This window comes from Chlorocebus sabaeus, chromosome 16, assembly GCF_047675955.1.
Source record: "Chlorocebus sabaeus isolate Y175 chromosome 16, mChlSab1.0.hap1, whole genome shotgun sequence".
In the NCBI taxonomy this organism is placed as follows: Eukaryota; Metazoa; Chordata; class Mammalia; order Primates; family Cercopithecidae; genus Chlorocebus; species Chlorocebus sabaeus.
In genome coordinates this window covers 65,130,222-65,152,465 of record NC_132919.1, presented here as the reverse complement: position 1 = coordinate 65,152,465, position 22,244 = coordinate 65,130,222, and the positions used below count along the sequence as shown (strand labels likewise).

General features: G+C 39.2%; 1 protein-coding gene across 20 annotated transcripts in view; it reads right to left on the bottom strand.

Moving 5' to 3' along the window:
• The window catches only part of KANSL1 (KAT8 regulatory NSL complex subunit 1), a 199,745-nt gene that overhangs the window by 65,804 nt on the left and 111,697 nt on the right, over window positions 1-22,244 (bottom strand). For all 20 annotated transcript variants that reach the window (XM_008012266.3, XM_008012270.3, XM_073005165.1 and 17 more), the window contains one exon: window positions 1,775-1,916. In XM_008012266.3, the coding sequence (XP_008010457.1) occupies window positions 1,775-1,916 (142 nt within the window). The remainder of the gene's footprint in view (window positions 1-1,774; window positions 1,917-22,244) is intronic.

Sequence of the window (22,244 nt, the reverse complement as noted above, 5' to 3'; positions counted from 1 at the left end):
TGCACAGTATTTCATCAGTTCTAACAGGTACTTTCCCCACATGTCAACAACTTTTAAATCAAGATGCATTTTACAATTGCTGTTACGCCCTAGTTTAACTGAAATAATTTCTTTGTTGTACTTAAAATAATGGTACATCTTACAATCAATAGCATCTTAAGTTGTATGAAATGTGGCAGTTTTATAACAGGCAGCTAAAATAACACAACATATACACATATATAAACCCACATATATATTTATGAATGTATATAAAAAGATGAAGCAACACTTATGACTACTATTGTACTAATCTCAGTTGTTACTAAGAGACTCTAGTTCTCAAATATAGAAATTCCCACTTAACTACTGGCTATAAAAACCTAGAAACAGACACTGAAGAGGTGTCCCTGATAGAGAAAGACTGTGTTTTTCTCCTCAGTATAGGCATATCCAGTCACCTCCTCGTTATTCTTAGTCACCATTCCAGTTCATGTTCTACAAATCTCACTTTAAAATTTCCTTTGTGAAGAGTTGGGAAAGCAAAATATTCACCAAATCTAGAATGTTTATTAATTTTGTTCTAGCTAATTTTTAAACAAGTAAATCAGGATTTAATTTGTATGCTACCCTAAGGGAACAAATTAAAAAGAATAAAAAAGTGAGCCCTCTGGACTGTATCCTCAAAGTATGCTCTGTTGAATTTTTTTGGGGGGTGGAATATACACACACAAATACATATACATATACATACACATACACATATACATATACACATACATATACATATCTCCAATCTGGAAAGAAGCTAGAAGTCTGCAGTGAAATTTTTAGAATAAAAGTTCAAATGATTAGGTAAGCCCACAGAACTTTCACTTCAAACCCTGATCATTTTGTTCATTTTATCAGTTGATCAACCTTTAACTTTTGGCCTACTAATTAATTCAATGGATACTGTTCACAGTAAAGCCATTTTCTTAATTCTTAAGGCTTTGTCTAGTACTAAGGTCAAGGCATTTTGACCCTTAGTTTTAGCAGCAATAGACTTTTTCTAGACGTGGGTCTAGATAAAGAAAGAGCTCAGTCATACCAAGCTAATATAAAAAATACTTTGCAAGGATGTAAGCTTCATGAAGGTAGGATTTTTGTTCACTATTTTGACCCTACTATGGGGAACACTGCTGATACATAATAGGCACTTTTCCACAAATCTAATAAATATGACAGTTACATCAATGGCTTGCATTATTCAGCCTGTTTTGTTTCCTATTAACTCAGATACCCACACTATTTTGTTCTAAATACATGTTCAATTAACCATTATATTCTAATAGTGTTTTCCTTCTTATGAGACAGGGTCTTAGCTGCCCAGGCTGGAGTGTGGTGGCACAATCTTGGCTCACTGCAACCTCCACTTCATGGGCTCAAGTGATCCTCCCACTTCAGCCTCCTAAGTAGCTGGGACTACAGGCACATGCCATCATACTCGGCTAATTTTTTGTATTTTTTGTAAAGACAAAGTCTCCCTATGTTGCCCGAGCTGGCCTCGAACTCCTGAGCTCAAATGATCCTCCTGCCTTGGCCTCCAAAAGTGCTGGGCTCACAAGAGTGAGCCACTACGCACAGCTAAATCAGGTTCTTAAACAAATTAAACCACTATATCAGGTCATTAAACCATTTACTTTGCAATAGTTAAGAAGTGGGTTATGGGGGTTATGAGGTGGGAGGGGATGAGAGAAAAGCAATATTGATAGTTTTTGGCTCTATTTAAAAACACCAGATACTTATCCCTTACCTTATTAGCACGTATCTGTTTGTAAATGTCTGTTTGCTGACGAATTCGATATTCCAAGTCAGAAACATGAGCCTGAAGCCAGTTCCAGCGGCTGACAATAGCTGCCCGGTCTGCAGCCCATCTCCATTCTGACCTGCGTCTCCTAAAAGGAAATAAATTGAGTGAAATCCAAGAGCAACAGTAATATCTATACCAGATTGGAGGGTGGAATTTAACTTCTAAAGTCCCTTGCAGAGACTAACTCTAGCGTCAAGAAAAACCCAAGACAGATAGGAACAGACACCCCCCCACTCCTCAGGATGCACATGGATATAAACTTTCAAATAGGTATTTCCCAAATTGAGTGGAACTGCCTTCTAGCACCTTGATACTGTGACACACAGTTTCTCTGAAATCCCACTGATTTCTTCGGAGATAAAAGTATTGTCCCTGCCAAAATAAAATATATATTAAGAATAATCCATACAGGAAACCCAACTGACACTAAGAATTATCAAAACTAATAAAGAAATCGGCAAAAGTGTTCAGTAAAGAATATTTAAAAACTAATCAAGTAGAAAATATTCACTTTTTCAGTACCATTCATAACACCAACAAAACTAATGATACATTAAATATCTTTATAGAGAAAATAATGCCTGAAAGCATAACGATCTATATAAATGGTAGGATACATTTTTTTAGGATGGCGATTCTCATGAACATCTATAAATTCAAAGAAATTCCAATCCAATTGCCTATAGTATTTTTAATGAAAGCTGAGAAACAGATCCAAAAGTTCACATGGAATACAGGACCAACAGCAAGAAATTTGGAAGAAGGCGGCATGATGCAAATTCACATTACCAGACAGCCAGATGTGCTGCAAAACTATACAAAGCCTCAAAACGTAGAACTAGATACATAAAAGATACAGAGTAATATTTTAAAAATCAGTTCAGTGGGGAAAAGATTAAACCATTCAATAAATAGTACTAAAATGGCCAGTTCTTTAGAAGGAGAAAGTAAAATTAGTTCCCTTCAGATATAATTACAAAATTTTGGCATTTCAAATTGCTAAACATGAACAGCCAAACTTACAAGAACATCTTTGGGATTTAGAGCAGGAAGCATTTCTTAGATAAGACACAAATGTATCACCCACTTTTCAACATACAATAGAAAATCCAATAAAGTTAAAAGGCAAACTACATTTTGGTGGAAAATATCTAACACATATAACTGACGATTAAACATCAGAATATGTAACAGAACTCTCAGAAACAGATTAAAAGAAAAAAAGACAATCTTAATAGAAATAATAAATTCACATAAAAGGCAAATAATAAATATATAAAAATGTGTCATCTCATTAAAATTTGGTTAAAATATAAATATTAGGTAAAACATTAAGATGTTTGAAGTCTGGATAGGAAAACGCCTAGTCTGATAAAGCGAACAGGTGGTGAGAAATGGAAAAGAACAATTAATACATTGCTGGCCAACAGTTAAAACTGGAACCACCATTTTTGAAAAATAATTCAGAAATACTTGGTTAGGTGTAAAATGTGCATACCCAACCATCACGATATTGTATTTAATTTTTTTTTCCTGAGTGGGGGGGGTCTCATACTCTGTCACTGAGGCTGGATTACGGTGGTGCAGTCATAGCTGACTGTAACCTAGAGCTCCTTTGCTTAAGCTATCCTCCCACCCGTCTCCCAAGCAGCTGGGATCAGGAGCATACTACCATACCTGGCATTTTATTTTTTTTTTTGGAGACTGAGTTTTGCTCTTGTTGTCCAGGCTGGAGTGCAATGGCGCAATCTCGGCTCACCACAACCTTCACCTCCCGGGTTCAAGCGATTCTCCTGCCTCAGCCTCCTGAGTAGCTGGGATTACAGGAATGCGCCACCTCACCCAGCTAATTTTGTATTTTTAGTAGAGACAGGGTTTCTCCATGTTGGTCAGGCTGGTCTCAAACTCCTGACCTCAGGTGATCCGCCCGCCTCGACCTACCAAAGTGCTGGGACTACAGACAGGCATGAGCCGCAGCACCCAGCCCTAACTTTTTTTTTTTTTTTTTTTTGAGATGGAGCCTGGCTCTGTTGTTCAGGCTGGAGTGCAGTGGTGCAATCTCAGCTCACAGTAAACTCCGCCTCCCAGGTCCACGCCATTCTCCTGCCTCAGCCTCCCGAATAACTGGGACTACAGGCGCCCATCAGCACGCCTGGCTAATTTTTCTATTTTTAGTAGAGATGGGATTTCACTGTGTTAGCCAGGATGGTCTCTATCTCCTGACCTCGTGATTCACCTGCCTCGGCCTCCCAAAGTGCTGGGATTACAGGTGTGAGCCTCCGAGCCTACCCCACTGGCTAATTTTTAATAAAAAGTGTTGTAGAGATGGGGTCTTGCTATGGTATTCAGGTTGTTCTCAAACTCCTGACCTTTGGCCTCCCACAGACACAAGCCACTATGCCCAGTCATGAAACTCTGTCTCTGAGAACATAAACTACACATTCCTCTGTATGAGGAAACAGGTTCGCTGGAGTAGAGTCTGTAATAGATAAAACTAATTATATTCTAATTCTGCTGAAATTGGTAAATAAATTAATTTATTCATTTAATAGTTCTATAGTAATAAAAATAAAATTAACTACACCTGTATGTGTCAACATGATTAAATCTCATAACATAATGTTGAATGAAACAACTATAAAAAAAACTAAACGAGATTAAGTACACACAAGTAGTAAAGGAATCTGATGAAATACTATCTATCAATTTATTTACTGTATGTATCAACATGACTTAATCTCAACAATGGGGAATGCAAAAGCTGTATGAAAACAAAAATAATAAACAAACAATAAGGATTGTTACCAATACAGGTAAGTGATGAATATATTTTAAAATGCATAGAACTGATATACAACAAATTTACAATCAAGCTCACTGTCTCTGGAAAGGGGATGGAGAAATTGGATTTTAGCTCTACCTTTAATGTAATGTTTTTCTCATGTAAAAACAGGATAGAAATGTGACATTAACATTCTTTAAATATTAAGACTGGGGTTACACGGTGTCTACTATATTCTCTAATACTTCATAATCTACCACAAAACTATTTTCCCAAAAAGCAGCAGCAGTCACACTGCCCTCAGTCCCACTTCCCATCAGGATACACACACTCACTACTAAAACCTGCAACTATAGGTGAACTTGAACAGTCTCCCATAGGTACAAAATACAAAATGTCAATAATTACCAAATCTGACCACGATAGGGTAAGACATAAATACTTAATCATACCATAATAATTAAGACCAAGGACAGCAATGGTATTTTAACCTTTGTATGGACCAAATATAAACCATTCAAATCAACCACTGTGATAAAGTATTATCAATTATTTCTCTTCTTTTAGAAAGAAGACATTTTACAGTTCCCTAATTTTGATGGAACCACTTCAAGATAAAAAGATACTTTTAAAGTACAGTTATCTGCTTCAATGTTGGCTGTAGGTCTAGCTCTACCCCAAATCCAGGAAATGATCTCAAGAGATCAATAAGAACCTACGGGATCATTCTTGAACAAGAAAAATGCCCCCTACCCACAAAGAGACAAAACTAGTTAACCCTCATATTTTATTCCCACCTTTCCTTACTCTTCAAGGCTTACCACCTTTCTATCCTGCAAAATCTGTTGGTTTTATAGATTCCTTTCATTCCTAAAGCTATCACCACACCAGGTCCCCATTTATCACCACTGGGCAACCCCGACAGCCTCCTTAGCTGCTCTTCCCAACATCAATCATACTACTTTTCCTCAATAAACTCCCCTCAAACCTTTTTCATCCTGGCATTCTAATGTTTAAGGAACCACGCGGCTCCTTTGTTTGAAAATACAAAAGGAAAAGAAAATTACTTAAAACATTTTAGTTCACAACAACTTTGATAAATACTCTTTTTCTTGGATATTAAAGTCTTACGTCCCCTACACGGGTATTTACCTAAATAACACTACAAAGTTAGCCTCCTGATAATACGTTTTGGAAAATATGGTTAATAAACTAATTAAAGAAAGGCAAGGCAGCACTAAGGAATACTAACAATTCCCAATTTATGAACAAGTTTCATTTTACATGTATATCTGTTACATGATGGTTTAGAACTGGAAGTGATTTCCAGGAGAAAGTTGTTACAATGTTGTTTTTCCATAATGCTGCTCAAATTCTGATCACGTCCAATGAAAAATGGAAAACCTCAACTCAAGTGTCCAAAAAGTATCTTGTGTTCAAAATACCAGCAATATGAGCAGAAAGCTAAGCTGTCATTAAACGTGAGAGGTGGACAGCTAACAAGTCTGGAGTAAGCTAGTTATCATACTCCAGTGGCAGAGCAGAGCACCACAAAACAGTAACACAAGAATAAGAGCTTCACATCTTGTGTTCCTAACAAAAACAAGCCATACAAACTCAGCTTATCAGAGGTAAAGATAGACCTCCTCCTCAACATTCAAAGTGTAAATTTATCACTCTGACAATTTACAGCTTAAAACAAGGGACACTCATTGAATAGCAGGGACATATTTAATGTTATACCGTACAGACTGCAGGAAAGAACACAGGACTAAGGCTGTAGAAAGATACTTTAAATACAATGAGGACTAGGTTTCTAATACAGTCATTATCAGTAATGAAGAAAATCAAGTGGATTCTAACATTGATGAGTCAACTCATTCCTGTTGCTTGTTTCTGTGCTATTAGTGAAATAACTGTTTTAACTATGTGTCTGAGTAGGCCACTAGAATGCCTTAGAACGTTTGACTTTCCTGTGTGCTTTATCCCAGTCCACACAAAAATATGCACTGTATGTACTGTAGTTATCACCTGAGTGGGAATTCTTTTCAACTCATATTTTGCTCCCTGCTTTTATAAACTTTTTACTGGTAAAAGTGGCTTTGACTGCATGTGCTATACAAAAATTCATTAAAATGTTACACGATGAATTACTTTTGCAGTATCAATATTTGCTTTTGTGATACCACATGAATAGTACATCTTAATGTTAACCAGTTATGTGCTAGTATTGGTTTACATAAGAAATATATGTTGTATAGAAACATTTCATTAGCTATGAACTTATACTTTAATAGTTCTTTTTACACAGTTAGACTATTACCACAGAGAATTTAAAATGCTCTGTTGACTCTAAAGAATATAGATCATTCCTGTGTTTGTTTCACACTGCTTTTGAGCTACGTAGTGAGTACTTGTGAGTGTTTTTGTGTGTGTGTGACTCAGCAATTTTAAGATTTCTCATTGGTGAAATCTATGGTGAAACCCTATCATCTCTATGAAAAATACAAAAATTAGCCAGGCATGGTGGCGCACGCCTGTAATCCCAGCTACATGGGAGGCTGAGGCAGGAGAATTGCTTGAACCCAGGAGATGGGGGCTGTCATGGGCCGAGATCACAAGCTCCTGCTCTCCAGCCTGTGCAACAGAGCAAGACTCCATCTCCCCACCCCACCCCCCCAAAAAAAACCCTTTATAAACACACACTGAAACCATACAGTAAAAGCACTTCCCCCCCACCCTTACAAATTCAGGGTTCAACTTACATGTTGGCTAAAAATTAATTTTTGGCCGGGCGCGGTGGCTCAAGCCTGTAATCCCAGCACTTTGGGAGGCCGAGGCGGGCGGATCACGAGGTCAGGAGATCGAGACCATCCTGGCTAACCCAGTGAAGCCCCGTCTCTACAAAAAAATACAAAAAAAACCCCAAAAAAACAAAACAAAACAAAAAAACTAGCCGGGCGAGGTGGCGGGCGCCTGTAGTCCCAGCTGTTCGGGAGGCTGAGGCAGGAGAATGGTGTGAACCCGGGAGGCGGAGCTTGCAGTGAGCTAAAATCCGGCCACTGCACTCCAGCCTGGGCAACAGAGCGAGACTTCGTCTCAAAAAAAAAAAAATTAATTTTTGTTTTTAAAGTTATTAATAATCAATGGGTTTTAAAGGGATTATCAATAGATCAACTCTTTTGTACTTATTATCTAAAAGTGACACTAAAAGCTAGACACTGAACCACATGGAACACCACATGTTGACTACCAGGCCTAGTGCCTCTAACTAAGTCACCTAATTTCCAAGATGGGAAATTTGTATGTAAATCCAATAGAACAGGGCTGGTGGATTATGCTTCTCTTCCCTGATGTATTAACATAAATTTTTTAAAAATCTCATTAAGGCAACAAATATGCCAGAAAAATACGAATGGTGGAAACTTCAACTTTGATTCTGATTTCAGTCTCATCTGGATTCTTTCCTTTTAATGAAACAAAGGTTCTATTAGCCAACTAAAGTAAAATGACAGTTCACAGCGAGCTACACAGTGCTACATTCAAACTGGTAGATAAATTGACAAAGGATTTATGTGCTACTTCCAAGTGTGCAGAAAATCCTGAGACATCTAAGTTCTGAAATCTCCAGGTTATTTAGATAACTTTTAAAACCCAAAAGATTCAAATAAAACTGAGATCATCCCAGAGCATACAATTGCCAGATTAACAGTTTGCAGGGCAAGAGTTAGGGTCACTGTGGGACAGCAGTGAGAAATCTTGAAATTGCTGAGTCACATGAAAAAACAACAAAAAACTACTCACAAATACTCACTACCTAGCTCAAAACAGTGTGAAACAGAGGAAAGATCAGAAGACAAGTTCTCACTTTTACTTACTTTATATGATCCTAAACATGTAAACTGATTTCTGGAAATAAGAACAATATCTGCTTCACAAAGTTGTGATAGCCATACAATGATGTAATCCTAACTACAACCTAAAATGTGTATATTAGATAAGAATAACAATTTTGTCAGCCGGGCATGTAGCTCAGGCCTGTAATCCCAGCACTTTGGGAGGCCGAGGTGGGCGGATCATGAAGTAAGGAGTTCTAGACCAGCTTGACCAACATAGTGAAACCCTGTCTCTACTAAAAATACAAAAACAAAAAAAATAAAAATTAGCCGGGCCTGGTAGCATGCTACTCAGGAGGCTGAGGCAGGAGAATCGCTTGAACCCGGGAGGCAGAGGTTGCAGTGAGTGGAGATCGTGCCACTGCACTCCAGCCTGGGGGACAGAGCAAGACTGTCTCAAAAAAAAAATTTAGTTATTATAACCATGGATTTAAATTCCATATCAAAAGGTACAAAAAAGGAAGAAAAACAGAGTAAGATTAAAGAAAAATCTCTCAGAGATAAATTCAGGAAACAGAACTGTTTTCAGTTTGGTAACTGAAACAACAAGCCATATTCTGAGAGTTTCTTGAGCTTTGAACTTTTTCTAAAAGTTACACTCTAAACAGAAAAATCAATGTAGTCTATTAGAATATACATTGCATTATCAGTGACATTACCCCCAAATTTAAAAAGATGGAGATAACAAAGCACAAGGAGGAAAAAAGAAGAGAACCGAACTGTCCAGAGTTAAATATCCCACAATTTGGTTGTAAAGTAAAACCCAGGAAAAAACTCAGATACACACTTCGTCTAACCCATTCTTATCTGTCACATGACCTAGGTTGTGTCAGCTTTCTACGGATATCTGCAATAATGTGGAACAGATGTACCTGAGCCAATACTTTTTTTTTTTTTTTTTTTGAGATGGAGTCATGCTCTGTCGCTCAGGCTGGAGTGCAGGGGCACGATCTCGGCTCACTGCAACCTCTGCCTTTCGTGTTCAAGTGATTCTCCTGCCTCAGGCTCCTGAATAGCTGAGATTACAGGTGCCTGTCACCACGCCTGGCTAATTTTTGTATTTTTAGTAGAGACGGGGTTTTCGAACTCCTAACCTCCAGTGATCCACCAGCCTCAGCCTCCCAAAGTGCTGGGATTACAGGTGTGAGCCACCCCACCCAGCCCCAGAGCCAATTCTATCTAAACTTCCAATTCATCCTGACAGACCTTTGAAATTGAACACAGCACTTTTGTCTTACTGCTTCAACCAGATTATCTCTAATATAGAAATGAAATTTGTGTATTTTTGGTAGTTTATTTCAGCCAAGCATTTAGCCCACCATGAACTCACTTCTTCCTTCCATTTAACAAATATTTAACCAACTATTAGTTACCAAGAATTAGACTAGGTTAGAGATGCAAAAACAAGAACTGTGGCTCAAGTTCACAATTTAATGGGGCAGATAGATGTTAATACTCAAATAATCATATAAAATATAAGATAAGAGATCCTAACTATATCAGATTTGGACTGGGGGATCTAGAAAGACTTGTGATATAAACATTTAAACAGACCTCCAAAGCATAAATTAGGACTTGGATGCACAAACTGATAGGGGTTGGGGATGTGGAGCAGAAGATATTAGGTGGAACTGTGGGGTGTCACAAAGAAGAAATGACATGTATACAATGGTTACGTGGTTAGAGCTCCAACAGTGAACAACAACAAGAATGCACTCAACTTGACAATGGATCCAGGTAGGCAGGGCCAGGTCACACAGAACCTGGCAATCCATGTTAATCATAAAACAATATAAGTAATCCTCATCTTCCCTCATGCTCTTTTATTTATCTCAGACCCTGTTCAAATGAAAATTTACAAATACAAGCTAAAAGATAATAAACTCCCATATAACCATCAACTAATTTCAACTATCAACTTCTGGCAAATCCCACCTCATCTATAACATCTATCTCCCACCTCTATGAATTATTTTTAAGCCAATTCCCAACATCACATCATTACCTCTAAATATTTCAGTATGTGTTTCTAAAATGTAAGGTCTTTAAGAATATACACAGAAATATTTTATAATCTAAAAAACAGTAACTCCTTAAGGTTAAATATCGTTACTGGTTAAATTTCCTGTAATGTCTAATTTTTCTGCAAATCAGAGTCAAATAAGATCCACAAAATTCATGTGGTTAACACATCTCAAGCTTGTAACACGCTCTTCCTCCTCCTTTTCTTTCCTCACAATTTGTGGAAGAGACAGCACTATCTGTCCTCTAGAATTTCCTACATTGTGGATTTTACTGACTGTGCCTTTAACACCAAGCCCATACTTTTAAACTTGATAAATCGACACCTCTAGGCTGGGCGTGGTGGCTCATGTCTGTAATCTCAGCACTTCGGGAGGCTGAGGTGGGTAGATCATTTGAGGTCAGGAGTTCGAGACCAGCCTAACCAACATGGTGAAACCCTGTCTCTACTAAAAATACAAAAAAATTGGCCAGGCGTGGTGGCATGGGCTTGCACTCCCAGCTACATGGGAGGCTGAGGCAGGAGAATTGCTTGAACCCAGGAGGCGAAGGCTGCAGTGAGCCAAGATCACACCACTGCACTCTAGCCTGGGCGACAGAGTGAGACTCTGTCTCAAAAATAAATAAATAAACAAACAACCTTTAGTAGTCTGATACATTTCAATTTCTGTAGGTCAGATGATAAATTATTTTTTGTACAATTTTTACATGTTTAAGATTAAGACTGAGATATGTTTTAAAATACACTCACTCTCTTAAAAATCATTTAAGGTACTTTAAACTCCTTTCAATACCCATCAGTCAGATTTTTCATCAAACATTGTAAACATATACATATTATATACGCTGCCTAGCACGATGAAAGAAATGTAATTGTTTGTCATACCCTGTGCAAATTTCCAACCTGAAAATACCCAGAAGCATCTTATAACACTAAAACCCACGTCTCTCCAGGGAAGTTTTTCCTTGTGCATCGTACATCACAATACACTGTTTGCCCTCTTCAAGCTTAGTTGGATCCTCTAATTTTGTTATTTGTATGTGCTATTACTTCCAAGTCATGTCATATATATAACTGGTCTCCAACTAGATTATCCACGCCTCCTTACAGGCACTACCATGTGTTTTAACTGTACAACAAGTTTTAAAGATGTCTGCGCACATGTAGTTTACAAGTAAATTTGCAAAAAATATAAACAAAATTAGAGAGATTTAGCTGATGCTTTATCCTGTTTAATTCTCAAATGTTTGTATTTTAAAAACACTTAACTGAAGTGTTCTAACAGAGAACAAAATGGCATGACAAGGAAGTATGGAAATGGCTTACAGTTCTTGACTGGCTGTAGGACTGAACATGGAATTTGAGCACAAAAATTTTGAGCAAAATACTAGGCTAGTTACTTTTCTATTTTTTTTTTATGTCTTTATTTTTTAATTTTTTTTTTTTTAGACAAAGTTTTGCTCTTGTCACCCAGGCTGGAGTGCAATGGCACGATCTCGGCTCACTGCAATCTCCGCCTCCCTGGTTCAAGCGATTCTCCTGCCTCAGCCTTCCAAGTAGTTGGGATTACTTACAGATGCCCGCCACCACGCCTCGCTAATCTTTTGTAATTTTAGTAGAAATGAGGTTTCACTTGGACAGGCTGGTCTCAAACTCCTGACCTCAGGTGATCCACCTGCCTCGGCTTCCCAAAGTGCTGGAATTACAGGTGTGAGCAACTGCGCATAGCCTACTGTGTATTTTTTTAGAGAATAAGACTGTTATGTTTCAAGAATAAAGCAAATGACAAATAGTGAAAGGCTCTCAGTTATTCAAAGTACTGCCATTCCAGAGCAGCTCCTCCAGAGTGAATTAATTTTCTGTCTACTTTTCTTCCTTTCAGAAATCAAACTGAGGTTAGAATGTTCAAATTCTATATGTGATACTAATTTCTCTTTCAAAAAGACCGCTTAAGGCCAGGCATGGTGGCTCATGCCTGTAATCCCAGCACTCTGGGAGGCTGAGGCAGGCAGATGACTTGAGGTCAGGAGTTCAAGACCAGCCTGACCAACATGGTGAAACCCCACCTCTAATAAAAATACGAAAATTAGTAAGGAATGGTGGTGGGCGCCTGTAATTCCAGCTACTTAGGAGGCTGAGGCAGGAGAATTGCTTGAACCCAGGAGGCAGAGGCTGCAGTGAGCAAGATCACGCCATTGCACTCCAGCCTGGGTGATAAGAGCGAAACCCTGTCTCAAAACAAACAAACAGACAAAACAAAACAAAACAAAAACCCAAAAAGATCGCTTGAGCTCAGGAGTTCGAAACCAATCTGGGCAACAGGTGAAACCTCGTCTCTACAAAAAAAAATACAAAAATTTAGCCAGGAATGGTAGTGCAAGCCTAGGGCTCCAGCTACTCAGTAGGCTGAGGAGGGAGGATTGCTTGAGCCTGGGAGGTCAAGGCTGCAGTAAGTCGAGATCGTGCCACTGCACTCCAGCCTGGGCAGCACAACAAGACGTTGTCACCAAAACAACAACAACAACCAGAAGAGTGAAGGATTAGAAAAGTACAATGTATTTAGACAAAGTCTCCCTTTCATCCCTACCTAGCCCCACATATTCCATAGCAAGAACTTGCCTCTGGCTATCTCTAGAAGAACGAGAGAATTTTAATACTAAATCAATAGAAAAAACATCTTCTTTCTCACTTTGAAAATACGGTTTATTGGAAAACAGTATGGTGTTCAGAGTCAGTGAACACTGAGTTCCAAATCCTGGCCCCATCACTTAGCTAGCTATTATCATTGAGTGCCCAGTCAGCTATTGAGGAATCAAAAAAGTTCCAATGCACAATCTCCAGGAATAATGCTCCAACTTTAGTAAGTGTAAGAATTGCCTGAGAGAGTTCAGTCTCATGTACCTTTATGAAGAAAAAGCCTCTTAGTTCTTATGTAAGATATGTACGAGACCATACTTTTTTTTTGTTGTTTTTTGTTTTTGAGACGGAGTCTCGCTCTTTCACCCAGGCTGGAGTACAGTGGCGCGATCTTGGCTCACTGCAACCTCCACCTCCCAGGTTCAAGCGATCCTCTTGCCTCAGCCTCTCGAGTAGCTGGCATTACAGGTGCCCACTACCATGCCTAGTTTTTTGTTTTTAGTAGAGATGGGGTTGCACCATGTTGGCCAGGCTGGTCTCAAACTTCTGACCTCAGGTGATCCACCCACCTTGGTCTCCCAAAGTACTGGGAATACAGGTGTGAGCCAATGCGCCCAGCCGAGACCATATTTTCAGAAATAGTCCTTAAAGACACTGAGGTTTAGCAACAGAATACATCTTCAAGAAAATGAGTTGAACCAAAAATTCATTTGTTAATAAACTCATTAGTTCTTGAAAATAAATGTGGTAAAAAGGAATTGAGGAGATATGGGAACAAAACAAACAAAAAGGTGAACAAATAGAAGCAGCCCTGGTACAGGCCAGGTGGTGTAGACGCCATTCTTTCTCCCAGCTCATCCCTGTTCTAAGCACAATTATAAATCCTGCAAATAACACAAGAGGCGATCAAAGGAAAACTCTGAAAGGTAGAAAAGGGAAGGCAAACTAGTTAAGGGCCCCAGGACTAAAGGAACAACATAGTGACAAAGGCATCTAATAAACACTATTCAACCGAAAGAAGGTAACCCAAGTCTGGCATTTCCTGGCTTCCAAGAGAGCAATAAAGAGCATCTCAGACAGGCTCATTCCCTGCCTATATGGAAGGGAAGTACTTCCTTCAATACCAGGGAAGCACTGCAGCAACAGCAAAGAAGATGGATCTGCTAATAACAGGAAGCCAGAGGAAATGTTATTGTCCCATTTCTCAATTTCCTTGGACGGCAAATACTCATTATGTCTAATTTGTCTCTTCTCATTATTTCTTCAACACAGGGATCCACTGTTGCACCAAAACTGCTAGTCAAGGTCACCAATGACCTCCACTGTACTAAATCCAATGTCCATGTTTCAGTCCTTACCACCCTTGCTTGATCCATAAGCAGTATCTAATACAGGTGGTTACTCCCTCCTTCAAATACTTTCTTCACTTCTCTTTCAAGACATACTAACCTGGCTTTTCTATTGTCTTTTTGAATTCCTTGTAAGACTGCACGTGTGAAATCACTAAATCTTCTTTCTTACACTTCCTTCCTAGGTGATCTTACGCAAACTCATGGCTTAAAGTATCCAACTATGTTTCTGACTCCCAAATTCCTCTCTAGCTGAAATCACTCCCCTCAACTCCAGATTCCTATTTCTACCTGCCTACTCAACACTTCTATTTGAATGTCTAAAAAATGTCTCAAACTTTACATGACCAAAATGAAGCTGATACTTTCCCCTCCCCAACTCTTATATGCCATCCCAAACCTGCTTCAACTAGAATGGATCTGTTCAGGTCAAAAACCTCCACGTAATCCTTAATTTCAACCTCCTACCACCTCTCTCTCTCATAAACACAGACACAGAAACACACACACCTGACATTCAATCAATCGGCAAATCTTATTGGCACTGTCTTCAAATATATCCAGTATTCAACCACTTCTTGCCACTTCATTGTTAGTACTTTGGTTGAATCTTTCTAGATGAGTCCAAGAGCCTCCTAAACAGGCTTCTAGCTCTCACCCTTGACCACTTTCAGGATATTTTCATGAACATAACAACCAGCCTAATACTGTATAAAAGGATAAGTTCAATCATGTCTCTCCTCTACCCAAAACCTAGTCTAGCTGTTTACCATCCTAAAAACCCAAGTCCTGACAATGACCCTATAAGGCCTCAGAGAGCCTCTATCACCCAATCCCTGCTACCTCTCTGGCCTCATCTCCTGTTCTCCTGGCTCATTCCAATCCCGTCACTGTTGTTTGCTGAACATGTTAGGCAAGCTGTCACCCACAGGACCTTTTATTAAGGCAACTATCTTCACTTTCTTCAGGTAATTTCCTTACATGACACTTTATTAAGGCCTTCCCTTAACTATCCTATAAAATTGCAACCCCTCTCCAAACACCCCCTACACACCTTTCTTTCCCGCTTCCTGGCTTTATTAATAGAACCTTCGTGAAAATTGTTTTTAATTATCTATCTTTCTTACTGTCTGTTTCCCCTACTAGAACCATTTCTGGAAAACAGAGATTTTTGTCTTGTTCACCATAATATCTCTGGGTGCTTGGAACAATGCCTAGCAAATGGCAGGTACTCAAACATTTGTTCAAAGGGAAGGAAGGAAGCAGGAAGAGAGAGGGAATGAGAATAACAAGCTGGAACTATGATTCTAACTTTTCCTTGCAAAAGATTAAAACCAAAGTAATTCCAGACTGAAGCTAACCCCTTTTCTCATTTGGTGCCAAGAGACCTCATAAACTAACTCTGGCCTCTAATGCTGAAAACGGGAGTCAAGATATTATAGTCCACACTCTTAGTCCAAGTATACACAAACCAGGGAAAACAAAGCTATATTACAAAGTGAAAACTACCAACAAGGTATTTGAGCGTTTTTCTTTCTTTGGAGATAGGATCTTGCACTGTCACCCAGGCTAAAGGGCAGTGGTGCAATCACAGCTCACTACAGCCTCAATCACCTGAGCTCAAGCAACCACTCTCACCTTCAGTCTCTGCAGTAGCTGTGACCTCAGATGTGTGTCACCACGCCCAGCTAATTTTATTTTTCATAGAAATAGAGTCTCACAATGTTGCCCAGGCTGGTCTCAAACTCCTAGGCTTAGGTGATTCTCCTGCCTCAGCCTTCCAAAGTGCTGGCATTACAGGCATGAGCCACTGTACCCAGTCTAATCCCAACCATACACAACTTGAATGGAAACTTGCTGAGGGTACTATAGATGTTCCAGAGTAAAAACATTTCCGCTTTTACACATGGTAAAACACAAAATTCTCACATGTCAATTTCTATGCTTTTGCAAACCACTTACTAACAGAATCGTGAATTATATGATACATGTAAGTTTTACTGACAGATTTCGATTCTACCACATCAAACTGAAAAATATTCTGTCATTTTCATCACTATATATTACATAAATTTGCCTCCCTCAACAACTCCCCCCACCCCCGCCACGCCAAAAAAAAAAAAAACCTTTAAGAAATAATTTTTAATGACATAGACCTCAAAGGTTGAGCTAGTTTGCGGTAAAGAATGACTGAGAGCACAAAGGTGGACATTTTTACCATCCTAAAAATTGAAAGATATCACTCCCAGGGTTGCTGTGTGATTTCAATGACATAACATTTTTAAAGTCTAGCATTCCATTGTAAGTGCTCAGTAATACCAGCCAGCTTCTGACTACTATACCTGGATGAACTAACTCAGTTACCACAAGGTACTCTATGCCCTTACATCTAATGACAAATATTTGTTTTGAAAAATGCATACTCCTTAAACACACTTGAGAAACAGGAACTGGAGACCTAAGTACTTTTTGTTCTGAATCAAGTTCCAGCACGCACAGCAAAGTGCATGTGGAAGGATGGGAGGGTGACTAGGGAGACTGCTTCAATGGGAGATTATTCTGTGGTAGTGCCTCAAACTCAGAACAGTGATGATGATAAACTCATCCTAAATTTAGGACTACTGACAGGAGCAAGTGACCACAGTAACAGATCATCTTAAGTTGTTAAAAAGCTTTCTGGCAATACTCGCCTTCAAAAACACCTAGCATGTAGGAAAAATCTTTTATGTGCTTGAATAAGGGTAATATAGTTATGCTAATAGTTTAGATTTTTAACTGGTCTAATGAGAGAAAGCACAGTGGTCATATAATAAGGTTTATGTTTTACCTCATTTTACTAGTGTTTCCTCATGAGAATCAAGTAACAGAAATTACAGGAATTACAAATGAAGTGCTTACTCCATGCACAACACTGCTCTGGCACATTACAGATATTAATTCACATAAAATCCTCATTAAAACCCTGTCAAGTGCATATTAGGATCATCACTGCCCCATCTTATAATAGGAAAACTAAGACAATAAGGCTAAGTAACTTGTCTAAGGTCACACTACTAAAAAGCAGAGCCAAGACTTGACATAGGTGCTCTGGGCCAGAGTTTCTGTTAACAGTTGGAATATACAAATTTACAAGTGTTACTGCCAAATCAATTTTCTCAAAAATATGTCAAAGTGGAGGAAGGCGGGAGATGACACACTGAATTCACTAAGGTTCTGTGAAAAGATGCTGAAACACATAAAAAGAGTATCTGATTGTCAAATATACACTATTCAGAAATACTACTGGTAAAGAATACTGTGGACAAGAAAAGAAACACAAGTATTTGTGCTGAGTTCTGAAAGAAGGAGAGAAATAAGGTTGCGGTGGGAGGTGGGGAAAGCAGGTCAAGCAGCGAATAGAGTATGAATAAAAGTGCACAGTCAGGAAGTAAAAAGTTATGTCCTAGACACGAAGCAGTAGTAATAGGTAGAAAAAGCACTATAAAAACAGCAGTGCCCCTAGCTTATCAGCACTCAATGCATAACTGAAGAGAACATGAAAATAATTTAAAATACAGTGAAACAACAAGATGGAAATACAAAGAACACGTCATATTCTCAGTTGTGATAACTACCTATCATAACTGTAGTTTTTTCCCTTAAATTATTAATTTAATTTGGAGCAGTTATTTTACGTCTGATGCATTTCTTAAGTGGTTTTAAAGAAGGGCACAGAATATGTGATGATAAATTTGACAAAGTAATTTGAGTTCATGTGAATTAGTGTTCAAACACTGCCAAGAACACACTAAAAGATAATTTTTAGAGACAGAGTCTCGCTCTGTTGTCCAGGCTGGAGTGCGGTGGCGTGATCTCGGCTCACTGCAGCCTCCACCTCCAGGGTTCAAGTCATTCTCCTGCTTCAGCCTCGCAAGTAGCTGGGACTACAGGCATGTGCTGTCAAGCCCAGCTAATTTTTTGTATTTTTACTAGAGATGGGATTTCACCATGTTGGCCAGGTTGGTCTCGAACTCATGACCTCAGATGATCCACCTGCCTCCACTTCCCAAAGTGCTGGGATTACAGGCATGAGCCACCATGCCCAACTGAAAGAGAATATTAAGGAAGACTCTGCTCAACCAATTATTAAAATTGCCATTATACAACAAGTATAATCAATAGATACGGATGGTTTTTGAACCAGACTAGACAAAGAGATCAGCAGACCACAAAATACAACATATACATCCACGCATACACAGCAATGTAATACGCAAAGATGACGTCTCAATTCTCAGAGGAAAGAATGTTGTATTCAATTACTGATATTGATACAACCAACTATGCATTTGGGAGGGAGAGGCAATTCCTATCTCGCACTACACACAAAAATAAATCTGAAGTGTGTTAAAGACTTTAGCATAATCACTGCATTGGGAGGCATTCTTAAAGAACAGAAGAAAAGCAGAAACCAGAAAAGTTTATTTTTTGGAAAATTATCTAATTAAAAATTCTCATGCTCTCTGATCCACTTTTCAAGGTTCGATCCCACAGAAACAAGAGCACCAATACAATAATGTTTACTATCAAGGTAACTGAAAGCAATTATATATCCCAAAGGGGAACGGCTGAGTATATTATTGTACACCTCTATAGGGAGTGCTATATAATCATTAAGAATGAAGCCAGGCGCAGTGGCTCACACCTGTAATCCCAGCACTTTGGGAGGCTAAGGTGAGTGGATCACCTGAGGTCAGGAGTTCGAGACCAGCCTGGCCAATATGGCAAAACCCCATCTCTACTAAAAATACAAAAATTAGCCGGGCGTGCTGGTGTGTGCATGTAGTATCAGCTACTCAGGAGGCTGAGGTGGGAGAATCACTTGAACCCAGGAGGCAGAGGTTGCAGTGAGCCAAGATTGCACTACTGCACTCCATCCTGGGTGAGAATGAGACATTGGCTAAAAAAAAGAGAGAAAAAAAAAACCCGTAAACTGGGCAGATTTTCTTTTTCTTTTTTTTTTTTTGGAGATGGAGTGTCACTCTTGTTGCCCGGCTGGAATGCAATGGCACGATCTTGGCTCACCACAACCTCCGCCTCCCAAGTTCAAGTGATTCTCCTGCCTTAGCCTCCCGAGTAGCTGGGATTACAGGCATGCACCATCAGGCCAGGCTAATTTTGTATTTTTAGTAGAGACGGGGTTTCTCCATGTTAGTCAGGGTGGTCTTGAACTCCCAACCTCAGGTGATCTGCCCACCTTGGCCTCCCAAAGTGCCGAGATCACAGGCGTGAGCCACCAGCTGGGACAGATAATTTTAGACATCAATTTAAGTGGGAAAAGACTACAAAGAATACAAAGAAACTAGCAATGCCTGAAGACATTTTTCGTTGTCACAACTGGGGCTCCATGGAGGGATGGTACTTGATAGAGGTCAGAGATGCCACTAACCATACTACATACAGGACAGTTTCCTACAAGAAAATGTCAGTAAAGCTGACATTAAGAAACCCTGCTGTATATGAACCACTGATAAGAATAAAATCTTAGCTTTCCAAGGTCAATCATTCCTTTTAGCCCCATCATGGCCCCACGTGTTTTCAAGTTGTCTGGCTAAGCCACCAAACAGCTGTTATGGTCTGTTAACAATCAAATGAACGGCAAGGGAGAAGTTTAAGCTGTGACCCAACATTTAAAAAATAATGAAAAAGAATACAATACAAAACTAATTAAGAGTATGTAGTATGCAGAGTATGTAAGAAAAGTAACTTTAGTTAAAGTTAGGCATATGCAAGCCTGTGTGTCTCTCGAATTTACCTGCAGGTATAAGAATTGGGGCAAACTGTTTATCTCACTGCAGATCATGCTCAAAGAAAGTCATTCAAGATACTCCTCAGTACTCTCATCCAAAAAACTCATGAGTGGGACTTAAAAAAAAAAAACTACAAGGCACTTTATTTATAAAATGTTAATGAATTTATGATCATCTGAATGAAGTATATCTTGTATGTAAAGATGTAACCTACATGGGAGGGGGTACAGTCCCTATAGGCAGACACCTGAAAGGCTCAATCACTTTAGATGTTTCAAGAAAATTCCTTAGTCAGTAACACTCACATAGACTTTGTAAGATCTTGATTAAGCATGAGGCCAAATCCAAATCTAAATCATCCACTCAAAAAGTGCCAAAAACCTTAAAACCGAAAGAAACATTAGAGATTATCTATCTCTAAGCATCTTAATTTTTAAATGAGTAAAATGAGCCCAAAATGGGGCACAAAGGATTAAATGATTTGCCCAGAGTCAAAAGCCAAGTCAGACTGTCAAACCGTTAAAGCAAACTGATAAGAAAAAGATGCCCAGGGCCAGGCGTGTTGGTTCACACCTGTAATCCCAGCAATATGGGAGGCCAAGTAGGGCAGATCGCAAGGCCAGGAGTTCCAGACCAACCTGGCCAATACGATGAAACCCCATCTCTACTAAAAATACAAAAATTAGCCGGGCATGGTGGCAGGTGCCTGTAGTCCCAGCTACTCGAGAGGCTGAGGCAGGAGAATCGCTTGAACCCGGGAGGTGGATTGCACCACTGAACTCCAGCCTGGGCGACAGAGCCAGACTCCGTCTCAAGAAAAAAAAAAAGAAAGAAAGAAAAAAAAAAAGAAAAAGAAAAAGATGCTCAGAAGAGTCAGGCATGTAGACATGAGCTGAAAAGTTACACTGTGATTTTTAAAACTGCTCTGGGGCTTTAACAAATTAGCACAGGTAGTTGTGACTTAAAAGTCCTCTCTTAAAAATTTAATGTAGTTGTGACTCAAAAGTTATCTCTCAAAAGTTTAGTGACTATTTTCCTAACTCAGAAATTAAGACTGTTCTATCACTACCACCATGTTTGACAGTTTCCCTCTAATAAAATATATATATAATTATGCCTAAAGATCTATTCTTAGGAATAAAAAGTAGGAACCATGTAATAGGAAAACATACACTAGCAACATCTACAATGAACTAATGAAGAATCCACCATTTAAAATTAAGCCACTAATCTATTCCATACTTCCACAGCCCTCAAGTGTTCTTGCTTGCGAAACTCAATTTTTATCACTAGGCTCCTTTCACCTCTAAAATTCTGCCTATCTTTGTGCCTAAGCATCACATTATAAACAGGAGATCAAAAGAACTGGTGTCAAAGTGGGCTGTCTCTCTAATTAGCTTTGTGAAGTTACTTATCTTCAAACCAATGAGTTCCTAAACTATAAACTATGGACTTACCAATTTGTCTTCTGTTAAGAGCCGTGAAACCAGAATTAGCTTGGAAACAGACACCAATTAGTGTAACTCAACATTTAAAACTAGAACATCTGGCCAGGCGTGGTGGCTCACACCTGTAATCCCAGCGCTTTGAGAGACCAAAGTGGATGGATTACCTGAGGTCAGGAGTTCCGCCTCCCGGGTTCAAGTGATTCTCCTCCCTCAGCCTCCTGAGGAGCTGGGATTACAGGCGCCCGCCACCACGCCCAGCTAATTTTTGTATTTTTAGTAGAGATGGGGTTTTGCCATGTTGGCCAGGTTGGTCTCAAACTGCTGACCTCAAGTGATCCACCTGTCTCGGCCTCCCAAAGCACTGGGATTACAGATGTGAGCCACCACCCCCGGCCTGTAAAGTAAGAATTTTTAAAGAGCAAAAAGGAAGTACAGCACATTTTCTGTCTCCTCACTATAGATGAGAAAATAGTATAAAGCTATCAAGAG